The 25,924-nt window shown below is 38.3% G+C and overlaps 4 protein-coding genes and 2 pseudogenes across 5 annotated transcripts; 4 read left to right on the forward strand and 2 right to left on the reverse strand.

Moving 5' to 3' along the window:
* Positions 1–1,108: 1,108 nt before the first annotated feature.
* Positions 1,109–1,836, forward strand: LOC141848412 (LOB domain-containing protein 4-like; annotated as a pseudogene).
* Positions 1,802–2,705, forward strand: LOC141811495 (uncharacterized; annotated as a pseudogene).
* On the reverse strand, positions 2,693–3,244 carry LOC141848410 (auxin-responsive protein SAUR71-like). Its single transcript, XM_074736439.1, has one exon. It carries the CDS (start codon positions 3,199–3,201, stop codon positions 2,866–2,868), a length of 336 nt encoding a protein of 111 aa, XP_074592540.1. The 5' UTR covers positions 3,202–3,244; the 3' UTR covers positions 2,693–2,865.
* A 4,009-nt stretch (positions 3,245–7,253) lies between these two features.
* On the reverse strand, positions 7,254–11,749 carry LOC141848408 (actin-depolymerizing factor 11-like). The gene is made up of 3 exons (XM_074736437.1): positions 11,603–11,749; positions 8,223–8,488; positions 7,254–7,637 (listed from the first exon to the last, which is right to left on the reverse strand). Exons 1-3 carry the CDS (start codon positions 11,621–11,623, stop codon positions 7,487–7,489), a joined length of 438 nt encoding a protein of 145 aa, XP_074592538.1. The 5' UTR covers positions 11,624–11,749; the 3' UTR covers positions 7,254–7,486.
* Positions 11,750–13,053: 1,304 nt separating this feature from the next.
* Positions 13,054–17,049, forward strand: LOC141848400 (pentatricopeptide repeat-containing protein At4g21300). Its single transcript, XM_074736425.1, has 2 exons — positions 13,054–15,637; positions 17,018–17,049. The coding sequence occupies exons 1-2, from the start codon at positions 13,054–13,056 to the stop codon at positions 17,047–17,049; spliced, it is 2,616 nt and encodes an 871-aa protein (XP_074592526.1).
* Positions 17,050–18,746: 1,697 nt separating this feature from the next.
* Positions 18,747–25,924, forward strand: LOC141848401 (protein PAT1 homolog 1-like). Of its 2 annotated transcripts, none has more exons than XM_074736426.1 (6): positions 18,747–18,812; positions 20,633–21,083; positions 21,599–21,780; positions 22,746–22,802; positions 23,283–23,352; positions 23,739–25,924. In XM_074736426.1, the coding sequence occupies exons 2-6, from the start codon at positions 20,993–20,995 to the stop codon at positions 25,775–25,777; spliced, it is 2,439 nt and encodes an 812-aa protein (XP_074592527.1). In that variant the 5' UTR covers positions 18,747–18,812; positions 20,633–20,992; the 3' UTR covers positions 25,778–25,924. The 2 variants fall into 2 exon arrangements, with proteins under 2 accessions (XP_074592527.1, XP_074592530.1); XM_074736429.1 differs by having other exon boundaries at positions 18,773–18,812; positions 20,636–21,083.

Consider the following 25,924-nt stretch of genomic DNA (forward strand, 5'->3'; position numbering starts at 1 on the left):
TGGTGGTGGACTTTTAGAGGTTGAAGGAGGTGGAGAATTGGACGACGAGGGAGGTGGTGGCTCAGACGAATCATCTGGCGACGGAGCAGAAGACATTTTTCTCATGGTTAAAAAATAGCTCATTGTTCTTCCTCCACAAAATGCAACTGGAAGAAAATTAATGGAAACGAGGAAGAAGATGATCCTGATCTGAACTGTTAGCTCTTGGCGATAGAATTGATGGGAAGCAAAGGAACAGGAGATGGAAACAGGAACAAGAGAGGAAAACCAAGAGAAAATTAAAACAGGAACAAAAGTGTGATGAGCGAGCGGGTGACCATCCTTGATCCTCCAATTTCAATTGAACTCGTATCTAATTTGGGGTGGTGATTCATTGCTTCTTGCCTACCACTCGATCTATATTTTTTGTTTCTTCCATGTATATGTTCCATTCCACTCGATCTATTATTAGCACACTAAATTACTTTTTGAGTTTCTGCATGCATATTTGTGTTCTTGTTCCTCTTCGTTTCAGAGAAGGGCAATTACTATAGAAGAACACGTTTGTATGATTGTGCTTAAAGTGAAGCGAGTGGCCTGCTCTATCATTCAGCTCACCACGCCATTGCCTTCTCCTCCACTGCATGCAGCTCCGAGAGGGAGAGAACAGAAGAGAACAGATCATAGAAGAAGCTCTGTAATTATATTTCAGGAACAGTCAATGCTTGTGATACAATATAAACCAACCAAGTTGCTACTGCGCATGTTTCCAAACTCTCTTTTGTATCATTGTGCTTAAAGTGATGAGCAAAAGTAACAACACTGTAATTATATTTTTGTGCTTTTCTTCAAGCAAAAGAAAAAGAGATATTAGCAATAATTACCTCGAAATTGTGATCAGCTGCATGAATTTGAGGTTAAACAATGAGTTTGAATCTGTATAATTAAAAGCCAAACCTGTCTTGATTGAATCATTACTTAGCTTAATTGATCAAGGCATACTGTGATCCTCAAGGACATCATCATCTTTTGCTTTGCTTTGCTTTGCTCATTCCTCCTCACTTTTCGCTTTCCCTGTTCTTGCTCTCTGGTATATTAAGGAGCACCTAAATTCCATCCCAATCATAGAATGATCGCGCGAAGGAGGAGGATATATATCATGGTGATGAACAAGGAGAGAAGGAAGAGAGCAACAACAGCAGCAGCAGCAGCATTGCTTCTCCCTGCGCCGCGTGCAAGCTTTTGAGGCGGCGGTGCGCGCAGGACTGCATTTTTGCGCCGTATTTTCCGGCGGAGGAGCCGCACAAGTTCGCCAACGTCCACCGAGTGTTCGGAGCCAGCAACATCAGCAAGCTCTTGCAGGTGAAAGCCTCGAAAGGGGGGCAGAGATCTTCGTTGCTTGTTGTAATGGTTGAGCTATGTGTGATGTGAAGCGTGTTTGGATCGGCAGGAGGTGACGGTGGCGCAGCGCGGCGACGCGGTGAGCAGTCTCGTGTACGAGGCCAACGCCCGGCTGCGCGACCCTGTCTACGGCTGCGTCGCCGCCATCTCCTCCCTGCACCGCCAAATCCAGGCCCTGCAGGCGCAGCTCGCCATGGCTCAAGCTCAGGTGGTCCACCTCAGCCTCGGCCACGCTGCGTGCTGCCTCTCGCTCCGCCATCGCCCGACCACCGCGCCGGGCGGCTCCTCGGCCGGGACGGATGCCACGGACCGTCCCGCGGAGGACAAGGCGGCGTCGCAGGTGGTTGCGCTGGACATGGTGGTGGTGGAGGAGTCCAACTTGGGAGATCAGCCACCAATTTGGTTCGGTTGATTCTTGATAATGCTTGCATTAGCTTCTAGATCAAGGAATCAAGAACAATCAAGTTAAACCCCTTTCCTAGATTAACCTTTTCTAAAATCTGATGAAATGTTAAGTTTTTGTCTAAATCATCGATCGTAAACTTGGCTCAATTCGTAATGTTGATAATCTGAGTTGAAAGAGGCTCAATTCGACTGTCGCAAAGTAAATCGCACCACCAAGTATCAATCCTTCAGTCGTCTATTCGTCGTGCCGAGAGAGAAGATAACCACCGGCGAAGACAGAATCGCTCGCCGGGGTTGGAATTCTTGTACCATGAGCCCCGACACCGGTTCCACCAGTTGGCTGAGAGCGACGCCCACGAACTCCTCCTCGAGTTGTGGATCAAGGAGGAGGAGGAGGAGCTCGTCGCCCGGCGCGTCGCCGTCCGTGAATTCCGGGTTTATTCTGTTCGCCGCCGGGAGATGGTCGGCCTATACTGCGCTTTATTCTTCTTTCAGTCCCTCCTCTTCCTCTTCCTCTTCCTCTTTCTCTACTCAGCGAACACCTCACTGCTCTTGGATCCCCTGCCTTTGCTCCCTCCTCTGCTCCATGGCGCTCGTCTGAGCCGTCCGCTGGAAGACCAACACGGAGTGCTCGGTGAAGCGGAGCGGGAGGAGGGCGCGCTGCTGGCCAAGTGCGTGGAGGAGCTGAAGCGGAAGTAGGCGGAGCTCGACCTGCTCGACGAAGTCGTCGACGCCAAAAGGCGGAGCTCACCGGCAAGGTGCGCAAGTGGCCGTCCCGCGATCTCGCCACCATGCGGCTGCTCGCAAGTGACCTCGATTCTGCATCAAAATTCTTCCTTTTCCGGTTTTTGTTGCAAAAAATTGGATTTTGCGATTCTTGTCGCCCAAACCAGGAGATAAACGCATATAAAAAATCTTAGCTTTGATATATTAACGTGTCTGAAGAAGACGACTAAGATCGAGAGAGAGAGATAGCCAGAGCTTTATTTTCCACCACCACTCTCCGTGGCCGGCGGCCGCTTATCTATAGCGAAGCTCCCGCTTCGACTCGCCGGCTCAACACCGCTCGTCGAACGAGGACTAGAGCAGCTCCTCCTCCGCTTCCTCCGCCGCCGCCGCTTTCCCTTTCTCGGCCGCGAGGAGTCGGCGGAAGAGCGGGGCGGGGCAGGGGATGCGGAGGACGCCGCGCTGCTGGTAGCCGTACTCCTGGGCGGACCGGCGGAGCAGCTCGACGATGGCCGGCCGGTTCAGCAACCGCGTCGGGACCTCAAACCGCTCCATCTCCTCCCCGACGTAGACCGGCACGTGGCCTTCCGCCGCCGCCGCAGCTCCGAGCTCCCCCCGCCGCTCCTTCCGCTGCCGCCGCTGCAGCGCCTCGTACTGGGAGTAGTCCGCCACCCGCGACAGCCGCCACATCGTCGTCGTCTTCCGCCGACGATTTGGAGGAACCGCGGAGTGGTTTTTCTTTTCATTTGGAGGCATGTTTTTTTATAGCGAAATATTGAAGGATTTTAGTTGCCCCCAAAAAAATTAAAATTAAATTAAATAAGGGGATGATCGAGCCCAATGAGCAAACTGTTAAATTTGTTTTATTCAATTTTAAAATTCAATTCGATTCAAGTTGTAGAAGAAAATATTATCACAATGTAATCGCATAAATCTATAAAAATCAATGTAGTAGGAATGTGCCTTGGACGGAGGGCAATGGATTGAATTTGTGTTAGATCGCTCCTGGAGCATAATTGAATTGGTTATGACGGAGTAGACTTGTAGAAGATAGTAAGAATTCAAACAATACCTTCCTCCGTTGTGATTAAACTGTAATTTCTCGATTTACCTTTTTACATATGCTATGACTTTAGATGTTTAATTTATTCTTTTCATACCTAAAGTTAGCACATCCCACTTCTAACTTCTGATCCGTCTCTGGGTAAGTGATAAATTTCATCTTTTTTACAGAAAAATTTGTGTTAGATTTCATATTCTCTGTTCTATTTTCATCTTTATTTATTATATTTAATCTCATTTCCATCCTCATTTTATATCCATCTGAGATTGAAGATCTTCTATATTAATAATTTTTTTTGTTCTATTTAACTACTAATTTATTTCTCATTCAATATTCTAATTTTGAATTTGACATACTATATTTATATATATAATTATGTATATGAGTAATTTTATCATATCTAGGTTTATATTCGAATTCAAAAATTCTATTACTTCGAAGTAAATTGTCATCTTTGACCATTACTCTTGAAAAAAAAGTTTATAATAATTTTTTTATGAGTCAACTAAAAAAATATTTTTGTTGCACAACGATAAATTAATGAGATGAGAGTATTTCTCATAAAATAAAATAAGTAAATAATAGAATAAATAAATAAATAATGGATTGGATAGCATGTTTTTTTTAAATCTTATTTAAATTAGATGATATGGACTAATTAGAATATTTATTTATTTAATTAGTGGAACTTGAGGAAACTAAGAGCATATGTAACGCTCCATTAATGGAGTGTTAATAATATTCTTTGGGTGACGTGGAGGGATGATCCAACACGTTCAATGTCTTGAACGCGTTCATGTTAGGGTGTTATAACGAGCTAATATTGCAGATGCTTTAAGCATCCATCCCATAAGTGAGGAAGCTTCCACAAGTGATTGCGAATGAAGCTTCCGTAAGTAACCACAAGCACTAAGATTCTATGGCCTGACTTCCCTAAGTAATCATAATAGTTGTGGTCGAGATATTCTGAGTGTCCATAAGTATTCTAGACGTCCGAAAGAGTAATAATAATAATAATAATTATTTTTATTATTTATTTATGATTAAGTCATTTATAAATTTTTCTTTTATAATTTAGAGGTTATAATATTAAGCATAAAAAAATTTTAAAATAAAAAAATTAATTATTCACGAAGTGTGTTGGATTGTTATTTCGAATTTCTTATCTGACACAGTTTCTAAGCAACTAAATTTTTTTCGTTTTAAAATTTTTTTTATGTTTAATACTATAACCAAACCGTTAAACCCTAAAAAGAAAATCTTAAATAGCTCAAGCTAAGCCATAAAAAATAATAAATAAATAATGACACTGTTCCTGAAGCGCTCAAAATCAAAATTTTCTATGTTAACAGAACTATAGAGTTCACCTGATCAATTATAATCCTCAATTAAATTCCACGATCAGCCCATCGCAGTGAATAAGTATTTTACTTATGAAAAAAAATTAGCTCGGATAGATTATAATTCCTACCTCCACCACTAACAACAACACTTCTCAACATGAAGCCAAACTTCTAGAGCTTAATTATCATTATATTTCTCTAGTTGTACACTCAAACATACTAAAAAAATAATGTATAATCTCATAAATCTTATAATTCTGAACTATTATTCATTACATTAAAATTTTAATAAATTTATAAAAACAATAAAAATTTTCAGTTGAACTGGATAAAATTAAGTTTATGCTTAGTTCGAGCTTCACAAAATCTCCAATAAACATGCTTAGCATTGACTGACTAATCGCATCACGACTCACAAGAGCATCTGCAATCTTAAAAAAATAGGAAACAGAAAAAAAAAAAAAGTTCTTGAGAAGATAATGGCAATATTTTGAGTGGAGTAGGTGAAGAGTATAATATTTTTTTTAGGGTTCCGTAGTCGTCGTGGTACGGTTCCGTGATACTCTCAATTTACACTTTTTAAAAAAAATTATCTAATTTTATATTTACTAATTTATTTATTTATTTGTTTAGATGTGGCACTCGCTCTCAATAGATGATGTAGAAAGAGTAGAAGAAAGAGATTGCGTCCCATCCACTTTGTGATGGTGGGAAAAGAAGAATATTTTGACCAATTCAATTCCATGTCTTTTGAACGTTGAAATGGAGGAGGAATAGGGTTCTATCGTTGATTATGAAATAAACTTTGTTTCATTATTATTTTTATTTAATTAGGTTTGCTTGTTTTAATTGTGATTTTTAATTTAAAATTTTTTTAACATATCAAATATCTAATTTATACTAATTAATAATGAGATGGACGATCTAGTTCCACATTCCACTCATCAAATAAATTCAAAAAAAATAAAATGACTTCTAAAGTCTAATTCTCATAACATAACATGAATCATTGAGTACAATCCAACCCTATTTACCCTCTTATTTTGATAAATGTTATTTTCTTAATTCAATGAAATTATTAATTATTGAGATAAAAAATTAAAATAATAACAAATCAAGAATTATCCCACTTTATAGATCATAAATAAAAAAACATTGAAAATGACAATAAATAATAAACTCGGTCAAAGCTTAATTTAGAAGCCTCAAGTGTATGATTTAAGGGATATCAGAAGAGTTATCAACAACAACTTTGACGTGGAAATTAAAATTTGTAATCAAATTTTCAGTCACTTTCGTGGATATAATAAAGACAAAACAAGAAGAGAATAATGATCGAACTTTGAAGAAAAAGAACAAAAAGAAAAAGGATTGGGCACCAGATGAAAAAGAAACGAATATTCCAACGTTGCTATAAACAAAAACAATGATTCAACTTTGAAAATAAATATAAAAAAAATACTCAACTTTGGCGATAATTATTGGTGGATTGGCATTTATTGAACTATCAAAATCGATCATATTCTCTCTTTTTCCCCTTTTTCCACTCGAGCAAAAAGAAATGTAATATAAACATATGGTCAAATTTATCATGATTGTTACTTTTACTCGATATCATTGCTCTGATATGCTTTACTCAGCTAACAGCATCCCAAGCTAGACCCAAATTAGATCGATTAAGAAATTTTGATGCTATACAAAGTCGGGATATATGCTCTCTCGACCTATATGTATCGCCTCATCGTCTTTTGTATGAGTTGTTAAAGTACTAGAAATGATATTTTGAGTTTTAAGAGGCGATCATACCTAATTTTGATCATAATTGTTCATTTGCATATATAGAGAAGAAAGCACAAATAACGTGTAGAAGAAAGGTCACATACCTCACGAAGCACTCCACAGGCTTTCGACACTCAGGCGCAATGTCCACATGACGACATATCGATAAGGAATACAAGCTAGGTTGGGGGGGACATAGCTGAGGTTGGCGGTTCCAAAGTTGCAGAAGAAGGAATACAAGCCACCCTACAAATACAACAACACTTAGGATGCATCAGTGGAGTGGACAATTTAAGTGAACAAGATCTCCAATGCAGTTCATTCTCACCTCTGTTGACACTCTTGAGGATTTGGAGCATCTTTTCTGATTAATTATTGAGGCAAAAGTTATTTTTGACTTAGAGATCACCCCACTTACATGAAGTCAGACCCTGCTAAGAAAAAAGAGAAATTATCAGATTAATTGTGCATGTATAAAAGTAGCTTTAGAGGAAGTGTTCTGAGATTTCATAGAGGATGGAACTATTTAAGCTATCTCAAGTTGCATAGACACCAAATGAAAAATGAGCAAGAACGATAATCATGCAAACAAGTCTCAGAGAGCCTGTATCAGTTCACACGGTTTCATCAACGACCATGGAAGATTCAAATAATACATGATTAACAGAATCAAGTAGCATGGCAAAGTTGTACATATTTAATAGTGTTCCGAGATAGCTGAGAGCACTGAGTTGACATGAAGTTAACTCGAAGAACATCGAGTTCCAGCTCGCCCTTTTGAAGATGTGCTTTAATGCGCGCGTTCCCGAAGAACATCGAGTTCCATCTCTGTTGGATCAGTAGCCTGAATTTCATAGTGGACACCATCCATTTCTCTCCTGAATCGATCTTTGGAGGCTGCATACAACATCTTAGCTCTGATTCGAGAAACAGCTGGAGACCTGATGCCCAGAAGAAATATAACACATCAATTTGTACGAATCAGATAAAGTTAGACATTATGTAAGTCAAACAATTCATGAAATGCAAAAGGACCATAGGCTAACCAGTCAAGTTCACATGGAAATGGAAATGGAAATTTCTGAGGAACCAGTGATTCACAGAATAGTGAAAATTTAGATAACTCACAATACTCATGAATTTGGAACAAGTGTAGATCAAACTGTAGAACTCTTTTTTGAGATAGTGAAAATTTCTGAGTACCATCATAAATGATAGTGAATAACTTTGATGAAAAATCAATTTGATAGCAGTTATGATAGTATGCACTGATATCCAATGTATAATAGGGGTGATGCTCTCATATGATTTACTTATCATTCAATCCAAAGATTCCTGTTAGTGAAATCTGTTGAAGTTTCTGCATGATCAACTATAGCAAAGTTCTATCACTTTCCAAAGGTAAGTGCACAAAATGATTGAATATAACTCTATTAACTAGATTAGAACCGATTTTGAGTCTAACAGATCTTTCATGCTGGTGTAATACCCATGTTAAAGATGAATGATGGCATGAGGAGGCTCACCAGGCAATGAAGAAAATCTTGCTTTTTTGGCAATTCTCCTCAGTAACAAAGTCAAAATCATAGACAGCATAACGGCAATCATTTTCAGGCAGAGAAGCCATAAATTCATCATAGCTCTCAGTAGCAGCCCCAACCTTTTCCACAATAACCTCTTTTAGCTTTTCATCAATTTTGAAAATCACATACCTATGCGTCTTCTTTCTCTGAAGCTCTAAGAAGATATTTCTGCAATTGTCAGCAACACCCATCCCAGAGGACGCATTCGACTGAAATCAATTAACAAGAGAAAATAACAAAATAGGTAATGTGTTTACGAGAGGGAGAGAGACGTTACTTCAACTTTATTGAGACATCTATGGCCCACTTGATTGTGGGCTTATTTTATCAAATCTACACAAACAAAAGGCTCATACAAAGCAAGCTGTTCTTTAGTAAGTTGATGAGGATACATATACATAAAAACCATAAAATTGTCTCACAATTATAGCCAATTTACAAGAAAATAGAAGTTAAATATAATTGTATAATATGAAGTCCTTGCAACCAAGACTGGCTCTGGATAGATATACCCTGCTATTAATAGCATATACACTTCAATTCCACAGCTAAGTTTAAACTTCCAAGTCATAGGAATATCAAGATTACCTTGGAACAGTCACTGAAAGGTAAAAAAAAAAAAAAATGTATGCACTTCACTCTTAGTTATAGCATTAAGAGGTAAAGATATAAAAAAAGGTAAATCAAGAAGAAGTCTGCATGGAAAAATAGTAAATGATAGTGCATGACGATACATGACTTGTGACATGATAACATTATAGTCTTTCAAGTCGTAGAAAAGGATAGAGTTCCGTGTGTTATAATTGCTAATATCAAATTAATTTTGTCAACCATATATCATATCCCAGAAACAGATACTAAGATACTAACTGGTTAACCTGATATATTTTAGATGCTGATCAGAAAAAATAATAATGGTAATACTCCCCCATCTAGGCTTTATCCGCCTATAAACTACTACATAATCGATGGAGATAATTGAGATTGTTTTGATCTCCCTCACTCAATGTTTCATGCCCTGTCAAAGCCCAATATCTAATTCAGTCCAGGATCCAATCCTAGTTGATTGCATGAGAGGTCCAGTTCCACTACGAAACTAGCCAGTTCCAACATAATCAAGCTTGGAGTAACTCCACCTTCATGCCATGATAATATTAATACCCATAGTTTAACAGAGTTTGTTGACAAATACAAGGCACTGCAGCGAGATTATTTTCCAATTATTCTCCAAGTCATTTCCTTTTCTACGTTATTGGTTACCCTGTTTGTATTAGTTTCATACAGGGTAAAATTTAGATTTTGGCTTAGATAAGGGTGTCAAATCTTAGGCAACACAACAGGTCAAGATCAAGTGTACACACAATTCATGAAGGGGGAAAAAAAAGGATATGGTAGGAGATACCTTACACATCACCAACTAGGGCTTCATTCTAGTGAAGAAGTTAGATTTGGAGCCTAGATAACTGCATCAAGACTTAAATGAGACACAACAGGGTTTTTACAAGCTAAGTGAACTCATGTTGGACACAAGTCATATTGATCGTTTTGAATGCTAGTCTTTACAGCAAAGGTTTGAAATTTCAAGTTTGGGATTAGTTCTATCTTAAGTATTGTGAAGTGTGTGTGAGCTTGTCTTGAAGTTGCCTCTAGAACAAATACTTAGAGAGGCACCTGCCAAACTTTGAAAAGTAGCTTACTTGATTGTTTAGTTTCTTTTGAAATGAGAGTCTATAATGACGAGAACCTTATTCTCAATTGTTAATAAGACCAAATAAATGTATTAACATGGGATTTAGCATTTATAATGTAGTCACCCCACCAAATTATTAAGTTAATTCTCTCAATTCACATCAGAAATGAGAATGAGGTAGTCCTAGATTGGAATAGAAGAAAAGACTACTTATCGCCTTGGTGGTGCGTTAAACACTTAATCTCACATAAGAATGCAATACTTTTGGGAATGAATCACTTTGAATCTTAAATGGACAACAAGCTTATTAATTGTTTAGTAGGTTAAATTGCTGGTCTAAAAAACCTAACCCAAGATTAGGAGTCTCATGTAGGATTTATATGCCAACACAACTAATTAATGATTTTCTAAATTGAATTGGAACTTCATCATTCCCTACCAAAGATTAGCTCATAGTACAAAAAGGGTAGTTCAGTTCATGAAGCTCCCACCAATGCAGGATCCTGAGGGAGGGTCGAACCACATTGAGTCTATTGTACGTAGTTTTATCCTACATTGCAAGAGACTATTCCGCAATTCGAACTCATGACCACCAAATCACATGACACCAACTTTATCATTATGTCAAGGCTCCCTTCAACTCATAGTACAAAACAAATCCTAATATACAAAGGCGTGTCACAGTGACTCCACCATTTATATAGCCTTTGCCATCAAATTCCCTTGCAAAACCTAGAGTTAGGTTAACTATTGGACGTCAAATCCACTATGATACCGATTGTCATGACCTAACCCAACATAATGAGAAAATTGGCTCATTACACTAGCTTGCCTAAACCACATAACTGAAATGCTTAAGCCTAAATTAATAAAATCAATATCCGCTCTAGTATATACCAGCACTAGTAGTCCACATCCTTCTAAAACACTCAATGTTCAGTGTTAATAATTATTTATCATAAAATAAGCTAAAAAAGAATTGAAAGAGAATTTTGCAGGACCTTCTGCCAAATTTCTGGAAAGTCAATCTTACATATCAACCACAACTTATGAAGAATAAGAAAAATCAACGGAAAAACATTTGTGACAAATTGTATTCCCATGGACATGATCCAGGATAACAACAAACCAAAAGGTTTGCAAAACACCGCTTCATAACGTTCAAAACAGAGCAAATTTATGTCCACATAAAGGGAAAATCCAAACACAAACACAAACACAAACACAGACACGATTAACTAGTAAAAGTTATTAGATACATTAGATCCAGCGACCACAATCGCGCGACTTGAAGCTTCCGGTAACTGATACCTAATTACGGAACAACTAACCGCGCCCACCACAAAATACGACACAGATCATTACTTTTCGTCTAGTAAGCATTAAAAGATCAAAAGGCCTAAACTATTGCAACAAAGATATCACAGCGAAGTTACAATCAAGCAGCCGTGGATCCGCGGTGATCGGCAGAGAAAATGACCGTAGAACTGTACCAGATCTCCAAAAGAACAAAAACACAGAAAAAAAACAACAGATCGAGCGTTCTTCGGAAGCAAAAGGGATGGCAAATAAATCGAAGTCGACTGAACGCGATCTGGCCGGAAAAAAAAAAGTAGGCACTCTGAGAACTTACAGAGGATCGGAGCAACGACATGTCGACGGGAGAGGAGTAAGGCGATCCGCCCTTGCCTGGTTTTTTTATGGCGATAATCGATTGGAAAAAGAGACGATCGGAAACAAAGAAGTGGTGGTGGAAGCAGATGCCTTTCTGCTGCCGGTTCAAGGCTGCTGCTTTTCTAGCCTACCAAACAGGTCGAGCGCAGACATATTTACTCATTTTACCATTTTGCCCCGCCCTGTAATTTAAATTATTATATTTTATCAAAAAATGAAACGCTCCTAATGTTTAATGTTTAATGTTTAATGTTAATGTTGATAAAAAAATTAAAAAAATACTCCTAAATAACGTTAATATTGTTTATTATTTAAATAAAATTTTAAAATGTACTTGAGAATTTGTCTACTTTCAACGTGCCCCCAGATTTTTAATATATCCATAAGGTTTGGCTATATTTTAAAAACGCCCATAGCCTCCAAATTGTAATCAATTTGATTGTCCTTTCGACGGATTATTTAAAAATAACTCACCAAATCAAAGTGGGTGGGTGGTCAGGCAATACCCTCTACGTCGTGATCAATTGCAGTTTCTCGATTTACCTCATAGCTGAGTTGGTTACGACGCAGTAGAATTGCAGAAGAAGGTAAGTTTGAATCCTGACGAAGTCAGGTAATACCCTCCTGCGTCATGATCAATTACAGTTTCTCGATTTACCTCCTCACAAATGGTCGTAGGGCTGATCGTGTGAGGTGGCTAAGGTGGTGGATTCCATCTTTTGCAGAAGTGGGTGGGGGAGCTACTACTTATTCGAGATAATATTCTCTTCCATCATGATCAACTGTAATTTTTTAATTTACCTCTTCATAAATGATCGTGAGATCGATCGTGTGAGACTATTGGAGCGGCAAATTTCATGTATTTTTGCTGGAGTGTGGGGAGGGTTGAGTTGATTATTGTGAGACAGATTTGTTGAAGTGGATAAGGATCGAATCTCGGTGAAGTTGAGGAAATGCCCTCTCCGTAGTAGTCAACTATAACTTCTTGATTTACCTCATCATAGATAGTCGTGGGGGTGATCGTGTGAGACTGCTAGGTAGTAGATTATACTTTTTATTGAAGAAGGAGAAGTCTCTGGAACATAATTGAGTTGGTTACGATGAGGCAAATTTGTTGAAGTAGGCTTACAGAAGTCGAATTTCGATGAAACTGAGATAATATCCTCTTCGTATTGGTCAATTATAATTTTTTAATTTACCTCTTTACAAATGATCGTAAGATCGATCGTGTGAGACCGTTGGATGATGAATTTCGGAAGAAAAGGGGGACCATTGGATAAATAAAAAAATAACGGAGCGTGAATTAGTCAAGCCTATAGATTAGGGACCTATTCGTTAAAATACCCAAATATAAATAATCCAATGAGCTGCAACAGGTTGCTTTTTCACCTTCGCGTCGTCACCGCCAAAATGAGATTTTTGAGCGCGGGATTTAAATCGTCTTCCTTGATCTCTGCGTTCCGCTCCGATTTCTCTTCCAGGTTCTACAGATCTCTGTCGAGCTGCGCCGTCGACTTCGTTGATTCCGACTACGCGTCTGAAAGCGACGTCTGCTCTTGTTCACCAGCGCGGACAGTCGAAGAACACACGGGCCGCCTCTTCTCCATCCTCGGCACGTGCCGGGATCCTTCGCACCTCCCCAAAGGCCGCCAGGTTCACGCCCAGGCCGTGGTTAATGGCGTCAGCGATTTCACTATGGGCACTAGGCTTTTGGGTATGTATGTTCTCTGCCAAAGCCTCTTGGACGCCAAGGATTTGTTCTTTTCGCTCGACAAACGCTCTTCGTTGCCGTGGAATTGGATGATCAGAGGGTTTACCATGACGGGCTGCTTTGAATTGGCTCTGCTGTTCTATTTCAAAATGTGGTTCGTCGGTGCCTATCCTGATAGGCATACGTTCCCTTGTGTGATCAAGTCCGTTGCTTCCTTATCAGCTGTGGAGTTGGGTCGGCTGATTCATAGTACTGTATGTTCAATGGGTCTCGAAACTAATATATTCATTGGTAGTTCGTTGATCAAGATGTACACGGAGAACAATGAGATTGGGCGTGCAAGGGAGGTGTTTGATAGAGTGCCCGAAAAGGACTGCATTTTGTGGAATGTCATGATTGATGGCTACATGAGAAGTCATGATTCTGCGCGTGCTATTTTGTTGTTTGATAGCATGAGGCTTGCGGGTATCAAGCCAAATTCTGTGACCTTCGCTTGCATCTTGTCTATCTGTGCCTCAAAAGGGGTGCTGAAGCATGGAACTCAGGTTCATGGGCTTGCAGTTAAATTTGGTGTGGAGTTGGAACCTTCGGTGGCAAACACATTGCTGTCATTGTACTCCAGATGCCGCTGCTTGATTGATGTGCAAAGATTGTTTGCTTTGATACCACAGATTGATTTGATCACTTGGAATGGGATGATCTCTGGGTATGTCCAGAGTGGACTTGTTGATGAGGCATTGGAACTGTTCTGCGAGATGCAAGCTGCAGGGATGAAGCCAGATTCTATTACATTGGCAAGTTTTCTTCCCAGCTTTTCTGGTACTGCAGGAATGAAGCAGGGCAAAGAAATTCATGCACACATAATTAGGAACAATGTCCCAATGGACGCCTTCTTAAAAAGTGCACTGATTGATGTATACTTTAAATGCAAGGATTCAGGGATGGCAACGAAAGTTTTGGGTGCTACAGGAACAATGGATGTAGTAATTGGTAGTGCAATGATATCTGGTTATGTGCTTAACGGGATGAGTGGCGATGCTTTGAATATGTTTCGCAAATTACTAAAAACACAAATTAAGCCTAATCCAATCACCATAGCTAGTGTTTTACCAGCTTGCTCTTGCTTGGCTGTTTTAAATTTGGGGAAGGAAATACATGGTTACATTCTGAAGAATGCATATGAAGGTCATATTTATGTAGCAAGTGCATTGGTTGACATGTATACCAAATGTGGAAGGGTTGATCTTGGTTATCAAGTTTTCACCAAAATGCCAATTAGGGATGTTGTTGCATGGAATTCAATGATTGCAAGTTTTGCTCAAAATGGACAACCAGAGGAAGCCATAACTCTTTTCCGTCAAATGGGAATAGAGGGAATGAGATATGATTCTGTGTCCATATCCTCGGCCTTATCGGCATCTGCGAGTATACCTGCATTACGCCATGGTAAAGAGATTCATGGTTATATGACAAGAAGCAATATTAGATCAGACCTATTTGCTGAAAGTGCCTTGATAGATATGTATGCCAAGTGTGGGGATCTAAAAGTGGCTTGTCAAGTGTTTGATTCAATGACACATAAGAACGAAGTATCATGGAATAGTATAATTGCTGCTTATGGGGCACATGGTCTTTTTGAAGATGCTATGTGTTTGTTTCATCATATGCAGGAAGCAGGATTTCTACCAGATCATATAACATTCCTTGCTTTGATATCTGCATGTGGCCATGCTGGTCGAGTTGAAGAAGGGATTCAGTTATTTCATTCTATGCAAGAGCAATATGGAATCATACCTCGCATGGAGCACTATGCTTGTATGGTCGATCTTTATGGGCGTGCTGGGCAGCTAAATAAAGCTCTAGAACTGATTAAGAGTATGCCATTTAAACCAGATGCAGGAATATGGGGCACAGTTCTTGGAGCTTGTAGGGTTAATGGAAATGTTGAGCTAGCTGACCTTGCTTCAGAGCAACTCTTTGAGTTGGATCCTGAAAATTCTGGTTATTATGTGCTCCTGTCAAACATACATGCTGTGGCTGGCAGGTGGAAGGGAGTAATTAAAGCTCGAAGCTTGATGAAGGAGAGAAGGGTACAGAAAGTGCCAGGTTATAGCTGGATAGAAATAAGCAATGTCAGTCACATGTTTGTTGCCACTGACAAATGCCATCCAGATAGTGAACTCATCTACTTTACATTGAAGAGTCTCCTTCTAGTGCTTAGAGAAGAGGGTTATGTTCCTAAACCAGACATAAATTTCCACCAAAGATGGATACCTCAAACAGGTAAATAATTGCTGCTTATTCTACCCCACTGAACTTCCTCATAATTGGTCAAAGATGACAGCAATAACCAATGCATATCCTCCTAAAATCAGAAAACAAACACAGCATTTGTATATGTTGGCTACTGCCAAAGTTCAAGAGCTGTGCTGCTATGTTGTCATCTGTTTCATAAAATGATTATGGTCCTGCCAAGTTGAGGTTCAGTTTTTGGGTCACTTATGTTTCTTGTTGTCCAATCTTTTATATCTTCCACCAACTTCAACTCTGAATATTTGATGTTAATTACTTAATTGCATTTTATGCTAGCAATACACATTTGAGATTAATGATTTATATATAGATGGCTGCTGAAATAAGTGAGTTTCTGAATAGCGAAAGACATGCTTATTAGACTATCTATTCTCATTTATAAAAATTGCTAATATCTTTCCTATTCACTTCTACATGAAGAGCATCTTTTGTGACATTAGCACCAAACTACAACATTTGTTCATTCTCAAACTTTGTGTTGGAATACAATCAAAGTCCCACGTTGAAAATACATGAAAAAGATCATGAGTTTATAAGATAAAAGATATTTCTATTGGAATGAGGTCTTTTGGGTAGAACTCAAAAATAAATCCATGAGAGCTTAAGCCCAAAGTGGACAATATCATACCATTGTGGAGATCCATTATGGAGATATGTTGATTTCATCGGTCTTAACAATTGGTATCAAAGTCATGATCTATGTGGAGCTATGTGGGGACTTTCAAGAAAAAACAAAGGAGGTAGGGGAGACCCAGACCATGGGGATAATAGTAGGGGGCTTCCAATGGTTCTTTGTTGGGATACAATCAAAATTCCACATTGGAAATACGGAAGATATCTCTATTAGAATGAGGTCTTTTGGGTAGAACTCAAAAATAAAACTATGAAGGCTTAGGTCCAAAGTGAACAATATCATACCATTGTAAAGATATATTGATTCCATCGATCCTAACACCTTGTGGAACCCATAAGTATCTAAGCATAAATAAAACCTAATATAGATTCTAGTCCAAGTAACTAATCAACTAAACATAGAACATGGGTTAATTATGAAGGCTTAGCTTTGACAGTGACTCTACAATGTAAAGCATAATTAGATAATATAAGTATGCTATTATTATAATAACTAACCAATAAACCCATGACAGCTCTTCTTAAACGCATGCTTGAAGTTCATCACACTCATATGTTTCCTACTGCTATAGTTTGACATATCATATTATGATTAGTTAAGTCAGAGCTTCAGGACCTAATTTTATTTGTATTTTGTACCTTTGTCTATTCCAGTTTTGTATTGTCAACTGAATCAATTCAAATATCAAATTGTTATTTGTGCAATATGTGAACTAGGTGAAGAAAAATGTGGAGTTGATCACACTTAGATGCTACAAGGACATATGCTCTCGTCCAATGCAAGATACCCATTCTAGAAAGAATAGAGACTCCTACTGACAACAATTAGCAGAGATATTCTTGCCAGTATGGTATGTTATAATTTGAAATGTTTTTCATACTTCCTTAAGTTGTTTATAGGATGTTTTAATTCAATTGACTAGAATGCTATTATGTTCTTTTTTGTGGAAATAAACCAATTTAAGAGAGGATAAATAAGGTGGGGCTAGTCCAAACCATGTCATCCCAGCCTGAACTGAGCATGGGCTCAACTCGATGCTGAGATGGTAACTGATACTAAAACCGACTCTGATTCCAAAATTTTAAACCTTGGTTAAAATGCTAAGTTTGCTAATGAATTGATATCATATCCAAAGTTTGTACAATTGGTATTTACTAATAGGGTCAATTACACAACTAAGTTATGTAGTCACACCACAACCTTGGCCACAATAATAATCAAATCAAAAAGCCAAGCGAGGGTGATGGTGTAGTGAACCATTTATAGCCTCTGGGGTATGATTGAGTTGGTTATTACGGGGCAGATTTGCTAAAGTGGGCAAGGGTCGAATCTCCCTCTTCGGTAGTGGTCAACTGTAACTTTTCGATTTACCTCCTCACAGATGGTCGTGGGGCCGTTGGGGTAGTGGATTCCACCTTTTGCTGAAGTAGTGAATCACTTATAGCAAATTTCTAGGTACTAGTCAGAGTATTTTTTTTACACAATGATTTTTAAAAATGCTATAACTCTTCACTAACAGTTATTTGCTCTTAATTTTAAGAATAATATCCTTAAAAAAATCTCGCGAGGAACTTCTCCATTCCACTGGTGCAAGAAGTCCATGTAGCTAAAATCAGCATCATTAGACAGTAAATGCCTATTGTTTTCCTGTAGGTTGTCACTCATTGATTCCTGATGGTTTTTGAGCACTAAGGAATCTTATTTGCAAATTATGAGCAATATTCCCAGTGGCCATGGTTATACTCCAGCGTGTTGCCCCAAGCGTGAAGGTAAGTCTTCTCTTCAGTTTTCTAATTTGATAACTTTTTTCTATACTCAACTATTCAACGACCAGTAATGATATGGAGGTTGAATGTTCTTTCCGTTAATACCAATTACTCGAGCATAGCAGCGTCTTTGCTAAGGATACTCTAGGTCACTTAGATCCTCAATTTGAAAGTGTTGATGAGATCCCTGTAAAGCCAACATTAGTGATATGATGCACCTCTGATCATCCAAAACTGAAGAGTTAAGCTTAATTTATCAAACTACACCTTGAAAGATTGCTTTAGCTCATACACGAGTTTACACACAAGAACAATCTCCTCGTGAGTAATAAGATGAGACGTGTCTACTTAATTCCGTTTCGCACTGGATACTGATCTATCCTTGTCATTGTTTTGGGCTTGCCACACAGGAAACTACTTGCAGACAGCCACTCAATCTGGATTCACATTCTGCATAAGTCGGTCGAATCTTCTACCAAAGAACTGAAGTAGCTTCAGAACATTCGATCAAACTCCACAAGTGAGTAGCTAACAAATTCCACCTAATGCCTCCTCTATGCTAATTTCATTAAGTTTTCCTTAAAAGTTGATGAATTGTGCAAAAAGTGTAACAATTTCTTTCACAATGACTACCAGGGTTGTACAAGCCTAAGGCCTAACTATGTTCCTGGATCCTTTAGTTTACATGACCCGATTTCAAGCATCATCAAGAATAATAACCAGCCACTTGCTCTTGGATTAACTGGTAAGCATGAAGAATTTTAAAGCTTTATTTTTTGAACTTTAAAATATTTTAGTCCATTTAGCAATTTTAATCTATGTATAGTGTGGAGCATTATGTCTATTCCATGAAAACCTTATTTTTCAACTTTTGGTGGAGAAGGCAACGTCACAAAGTTACTTTATGAAGATGGAAAAGAAAACTGGTCAATCAACAAGTTGCATTCGCATAAATATTTCTCAACTAAATCGAAAAACAATGTAATATTAATGACTTATTGCTTACTTATTCTACACCATTCCTCTATTTGTATAGCAACTAGTAAAATAAAATATCAGGTCTTGTTAAGGTTGAAGATAAGCTTGATCACTAGACACACAATTATCCAAATATACTAATTAATTGTGATTATCATAAGTTAACCATCAAACAACAATATATCAGCCACTCTCTGAGTTAAATTATATGCAAAAAAAATTTAAGTCAAACAGTTTGATGTCACTGATATTTATATTAACTAGATTCATTGTGATTTCACTTACCATGCCTCAATCTAATAAATGAACTTTTTGGCCCACAATTGGGATTAGAATGAGACATAATTAACTAAACACTAAAAAAAAACATATTAATTAGTCAATCTAGTCTATGACATATATTAGTAAATCCATGTGGCCCATCATGCGCTTGCATGGATATTACCACAAGTGCATATTTAAAATGCACAATCACCTTAAAATTAATAAAGGGAGATTTTGACTTTACTTAAAAAATGACCAAGACAAAAAATAACTCTCACAATTTTTTGTTTTGTTCACTTGAAGTTCCTATTGCTCTCCCACTTGGAGAAGAAAAAGGGCCTTGCTTTATATATTCCCACCATTATATTCAAAAATGGTCTATTGTTCTTTCATTTTGATTAAATTATTTTAAGTTGTAAAAATTACTAATAGTTATTGTCATAGTTATTATAATAGTATAAAATAGATTTTAATTAAATTTAAATGATTTTGATTAAATTTAAGTAATTTTATTTTATAATAATACTATAATAAGTAGGACCATAAACGAGACAAATCGAGTCAAGTCGAGTCTAAATGAACTAAATTGTTGAAATGATTATTTAAACTTAATTTAGTTTTTTTTATGAGCTTGATTTAAGTTTAATTTAAACTTGATTTGTTTAGATGCTATTAAATTCTCAATTTAAATTTGTTGGAAACTTTTGTATTTTTACTGATTTAATTGATTATTTAATTTGATAATATAAATTTATTTTAATTTTTTTTAAATTTATTTATTATGTTAATAAAAATTTATTGATGAACCTGTTCGTTAGTGAATATTATTCATGAACATTGTTGAAGTTCATTCACAATTTCTATTCATGAATATTAATTAGCTTAATATATACGTATTTAAATTTATTTATTTAATTTAATAAATTATTTATTTAATATTATATATAAAACGAACATAAATAATTTTTTTCCATTTGTTTACTGTCCTAAAAATAAGGATATTTTTGCACTTAGTCTTGCCATAATCCTTAGAATTACCTTACTTTGTAGTTACACTAAATAGTTTTCTTTCCTAATTTCTTATAATATTAAAATGTTCCTTAACATTATGGAAAAAAAAAACTTTTCTTGTAGAATAAATATTTCCATTATTTTTCATTGCCAAATTGGCAATTGCACGTTAATTGTGTAGTAAGCAATCAAGTTGGGTCAATTAAATTAAGACCCTAAACTTATAATTAGCCAAGTCAATGTAGATATCATATCAATTCACACACAATTACTTCTATCTCTTCTACGTTTCTTGTTCCCTCAAATTTAAAGAAGAAGACCAGAAGGAAAGCGAGAGAGAAGGAAGCAAGCGCAGTGCAGAGGAGGAGTCATCTTTGTCCATCTCAACTCAGCTCAGCAGAGAGGAGTAATGGGGAAGTCATCCCTCTCCCTTTCTCTCCATAAAGGCGTCTCCTTTTTGTATTGGCGGGTGCCATTTCCTTGTTCCAATTCATCTCGTGCTCCTTTTTGATTCGTGGAGCGAGTGGCTTCGCAGCTGCTTTTCCATTCCCTTCTTCGGCTCAGGGCGGTTTGTGGCAGAATTGGATGGAAAGGCAGCTCCTTTTTGCGTCCTTGTCGTTCTCCCTTCGGCGTTTCCAGCTGCCGGGGGCGAGGGTTTAGCGGCGCGCAGGGATGGTGAGGGGCTTTGAGGGGGAAGGTTCGGGTCCCAGGAACCCTAAACGCCCCTATGATGATCCTCAACAAACCGGCTATGCTGTCGCAGGTGATTTTTTTTTTTTTTTGGCTGTTTGCTGCGTTCCTTCGTGGGTTCTGAGTGTATTTGCTTGATTGATTGTGTTTTGTTATCGTATTGCTCGTAGTTTGATGGTTTTGGCTGCCCGATGTCGGTTTTCCGGGTACTATCATGCGAGTTCTGATTAGTTTAATTGGAAGATTCTCGCGGCGTAGCATCGATCGAAAGCTAAAATTGTGTCTTTTGTTCAAACTATTTTTTGGGCCGTAAAGAAACATTATTTGTTGTGTATCTACTTGGTCGAAAGCGATGTTTATGTTTCATCGAAGGTCGTTTTGGTTGCTTTGTGAAGTACCAAATTTACTCGCACAAAATTTCAGAGATAAATGATGCCCTTCGGATCTTCAAGTTGATAGCTCTTTAACAAGTAGTTATTATTTTAGCATAGCTACTTTACTTGTTTCTCAGTCCATTTTATTGATCACTTGATTTACTTATTAATTTAGCATTTTCCATCATTCTTATACTTTTTCCTTGTCTTGTAGATAACCCCCTCTTCGATGCCTCGCAATATGCATTCTTTGGAAAGGAAGACGTCGAGTTGGGGGGTTTGGAAGACGATGAAGGTGACAATTGTAGTTTTATTAGGATTGGTGATGAATACCATTTCCCTACTATTACAGACAGAGAAGAAGTTGTTCCTTCGGGAGCACAAAATGCAAATGAGGTACCTTAGTGCGATAGAATTCTAATTCTACATTGTTCATACTTCCATGTGTCACTAGAGTGTAAAATATTCTTTCTTCAGTAAATTGAACTTCTTTCGTCTCTGCACTTGCCACTGAAGGACAAACCTTAACATCTTTTTAACAAAATATATAGTTACTTATTTTACTACAACCAAAAACGTAAGAGTCTTTGATGTTCACTTTCGCATGCATGCATATTATTTGATTTTTGACAGAGCACAATTAACAAACAGGTCAAAAGCAATCTGATACCTTCAAGGACCAAATGTAGCTATTGATTTGCTTAACATGTCTGATGAAGACCGAATTGGCACATTGATTTTAAACTGGTTGATGAACGAAGGATGCTCCACAAACATGCACTCTTTTTCTTTTACATAATAATTTATTTAATGGTGTTTTTCCCCCCATTGGATTGTGTTGATTTCTCATAATCTTGCTGGTTTTGAAAAGGGAAAGAATACATGACCACCTGAGCAAATAATATTATTTCTTTGCATGCAAGGGCTCTTGTGCTTCTTGCTCAGCATGTTTTTGGCAACAACTCCAATCATCTTTTGGTATGGTATGATAATATCACCATCAGATACATGATACTGCAGCTGCCAAAGTACAATATGGTGGGAAATTTACATAGATTTGTCACCTTGAGTTCTAATTCAAGTTCAGCACAGGAGACAATGCTTTTCTGTATGGTAGGTTTACTTTCCATACTTTTTTGCTTATATTACAAAAACCGTGAGAAGTCGTGTTAGTCTTGATTGAGAGCCTGCTATAAAACATACTTTCTACACTTCTTTATACATTTCTGTAGTTCCTATGTGCACTCTTTCCTGCATGTGGAAGATTCCTTTTTTCTCATTGAGAATTATTTAATCAAATATCTGGTTTAATCATTTTCCTAGTGAAAATTCTCATTGTTGGCCTTTTGTTCCATACGCAGGTTGAAGGGTTAGGTTATTTTTCTGATAATGATGACCTTGCAAGCACTTTTGCGAAGGTTGGTTTTACTATCATGATTTTTTTTACATTTCCTAGTTGTTTCATTTCCGCATTTGTAAGCTTACCAGGTTACCCTATTGTTCACCGAAAAATGTGTTTATGAAGAAATAGGAGATTTGTTTGACTACTTTTTCTCCAAAACGACAGATAAAGAGTTAAAGCAAGATGTTTAGTTATCCAATTATGAAAAAAAAACATTTCTCATGCTCCTTCCTGGTAGCTTAGTGACGAATCCAGTATGATGATCATTGTATCACATTCTCCTTAGAGTTGCATCCATTGGTTCATATTTTGCATGGAGTAAATCCTGTTTTATATGTGCGTGTGTTGCTAGTGGATTTAGTGCATCTTTCAGGAAATTTAGTATTATTTTTAGTTGCTATTTGTATAGTGTAAGCTAGCCGTTTCTCGTGATTCTGTTCATGATTGTTATTCTATATTTACTTGCTAATCGATATTTTTGCAATTTTTACGACAGTTAAACAGAGTGGTCAGTGGTCCAAGGACTACTGGAGTCATTGGTGATAGAGGATCTTTTTCTAGAGAAAGTAAGTAGTTTCTCATTCACTTCATTTGTTTCGGGTTCGTTAGTCCGTGTGTTTTTGATCGATTGATTGCTGGTTAATCACATTTGCTCTTCCAGTAAGAATGAAAATAGTGAATTTCTAAATCGATTGTAATCAATCTTTGCTTCCAAATTTACTCGAACTTCCCTATGTAATGACTGAACTTCTGCAGTATTGCATGCTACAATTGACTGTTTTTGCCTCTTCTTGCGATCAAATTCCCTAATAGCTTGGTAGAAAACCGATAAATTTCTTAGTGTCGGCATAAGTTTATGATCCATTGGTTCTCCTTCTTACGAAAATGTTTTGCATCTCTGTGGCTTTATCAAAAATATTGTCAGTAATAGATCCCCTTGTTTGGGTTTTAGGTTCTTCTACTGCAGACTGGACACAGGATGAAGAAGAGTATTTAAACTGGATTGATCAGCGAATATTAGATGCTGAAAATGTTCAGGAGGGCAAGAGATGGTGGTCGCAACCACGACCGTCATCGTCTCAGCTTTCTTTATCGAAACCATTGTACAGAGCTTCGTCATATCCTCAGCAGCCACATTATCAACAAACCTCTCAGCCACAGCAGCAGCAGAGGCAGCAATACACTCAGGAATCAACCCCTTCATCCAGCTCACTTTTCACTTCTTATGATCCTCATGGCGAACCATCTCAGCTGTTCGCAAATCTTACACGGCATTTAAGCATTCCCTCTCCTAATACTGGAGTACAGTTCGCTGGCCCGACTCTGCCCCCCTATGCTGATCCTCTGCAACTCTTGCAGCATGGTCATGACATCGGCCGCGGAGTAGTTCATAGTCCTACTACAAGTAGTTGGGCAAGGGGGGAGTATTTGCTGAATCATACTGGTCTATCGTCTGGCCGCAATATGTCTCCTAACATGCTTCGGCATCAATTGTCTCTGCCAAGCAATTTGGTAGCTTCACAGATATTATTGCAGCATCAACAACATAGATTGTTACAACTCCAGCCATCTCATCTTGGTTTCTCTCACTCGCAAGTTAATCTGTTGCACCCTCATGGTTCCTCTTCGCAGATGAGGAACAAGCTTGATCTAGATATCGGCATGCCTGGTTCAAGAGACAATCGACACACAGCATCACAAAAAGGAAAGCAGCATTTTCAATTTTCATGCGAGTCTTCTGATGCTGGAAACATGAAGGTCGATAACAGGCGGCCGCAGATTAGATCAAAGTACATGACACCTGAAGAAATAGAAAGCATTTTGAAGATGCAAAATGCAGCAAGCCGCAACAACGATCCATACACAACTGATTATTACCACCAGGCTTGTCTTGCAAAGAAATCAACTGGAAGGCTGAAACGCAATTTTTGTCCAAGAAGTGTAAAAGATTTGCCTTCTCGATCGCGTGGTAGTAGTGAATCACATGCTCATCTTCAGGTTGATGCGGCCGGGAAGATTCTACTCTCTTCGGTTCGCCGACCTCGTCCTCTTCTTGAAGTTGACATGCCTTCATCATACTCAGATAGCTTGCATGAACCCAAGTCTTCTGTGAAATCCCTTGAGCAGGAGCCACTTGTAGCTGCTAGAATCACCATTGAAGATGGTTTCTCCCTTCTCCTTGTTGTCGATGATATCGATCGGCTTTTACAGTTCAATCCTCCACAAGATGGCGGTCTACAACTGCGGCAGATGAGACAGGTTTCTCTGGATGGACTTGCAGCATCACTTCATCTTGTCGATCCACTGGGATCCATTGGAGCTGGTTATTCTGGTATCGATCCAAAGGATGACATTGTCTTCCTTCGCATAATCTCTCTTGCCAAGGGCCGCAAACTCATATCGCGTTATCTTCAACTTCTCGACCCCGGAAGTAACCTCGCGCGAGTAGTCTGCATGGTTGTTTTCCGGCACTTGAGATTCATATTTGGCGGACAGTCATCTGACTCCAGTTCATCAGAAACAATAGCAAATCTAGCAAAGACTGTTTCCTTATGCGTGCACAATATGAACTTAAGTGCACTTAGTGCTTGCCTTGCGGCCACGGTCTGTTCGACTGAACAACCACCTCTTCGCCCCATTGGAAGTGCATCCGGTGACGGAGCCACCATCGTTGTCAAATCTGTTCTCGACCGGGCAACTCATCTTCTGTCGGACCGGCATGCAGCAGGCTCATACAGCATATCCAAGTGGACGTTTTGGCAGGAATCATTCGACGCTTTCTTCAGGCTTCTGACCGAGTATTGCTTGCGTAAATACGACAACATTCAGCAAATGTTACTCGACAAGGTATCAAAGGATGTTATCCCTGTCTCTGAGGCAACTATAGCAATAAGGAGGGAGATGCCTGTGGATCTGTTACAGTCGAGCCTTCCTCATACGAGTGAGCACCAGCAGAAGGTTTTGATAGACTTTGCTGAGAAATTGAACTGAACATGCCCCCAAGACGTAGCACAGACAATAGACGCACAAACTTAACTGGATTCAATACAAGCATTGCCATATTAATCAACCCACAGTGAGAACTTTCTTTCGATAATTCAATGAACATTATGATATCAGAGTACTTGTTGCGTTCCT

Source organism: Curcuma longa, chromosome 17, assembly GCF_044706935.1.
Source record: "Curcuma longa cultivar G26 ecotype Majalengka, Jawa Barat chromosome 17, ITB_CL_G26_1.1, whole genome shotgun sequence".
In the NCBI taxonomy this organism is placed as follows: Eukaryota; Viridiplantae; Streptophyta; class Magnoliopsida; order Zingiberales; family Zingiberaceae; genus Curcuma; species Curcuma longa.

Coding starts and splice junctions, on each gene's coding strand:
- LOC141848410 (XM_074736439.1), bottom strand. CDS start 3,201: ATGTGGCGGCTGTCGCGGGTGGCGGACTACTCCCAGTACGAGGCGCTG.
- LOC141848408 (XM_074736437.1), bottom strand. CDS start 11,623: ATGTCGTTGCTCCGATCCTCT. Junction 8,489..11,602: donor TGTCGTTGCTCCGATCCTCT/GTAAGTTCTCAG, acceptor AATTGATTTCAG/TCGAATGCGTCCTCTGGGAT. Junction 7,638..8,222: donor AAGATTTTCTTCATTGCCTG/GTGAGCCTCCTC, acceptor TCTGGGCATCAG/GTCTCCAGCTGTTTCTCGAA.
- LOC141848400 (XM_074736425.1), top strand. CDS start 13,054: ATGAGATTTTTGAGCGCGGGATTTAAATCGTCTTCCTTGATCTCTGCG. Junction 15,638..17,017: donor AAGATGGATACCTCAAACAG/GTAAATAATTGC, acceptor TATGTGAACTAG/GTGAAGAAAAATGTGGAGTT.
- LOC141848401 (XM_074736426.1), top strand. CDS start 20,993: ATGGTGAGGGGCTTTGAGGGGGAAGGTTCGGGTCCCAGGAACCCTAAA. Junction 22,803..23,282: donor TTGCAAGCACTTTTGCGAAG/GTTGGTTTTACT, acceptor TTTTTACGACAG/TTAAACAGAGTGGTCAGTGG. Junction 23,353..23,738: donor AGGATCTTTTTCTAGAGAAA/GTAAGTAGTTTC, acceptor TTTGGGTTTTAG/GTTCTTCTACTGCAGACTGG.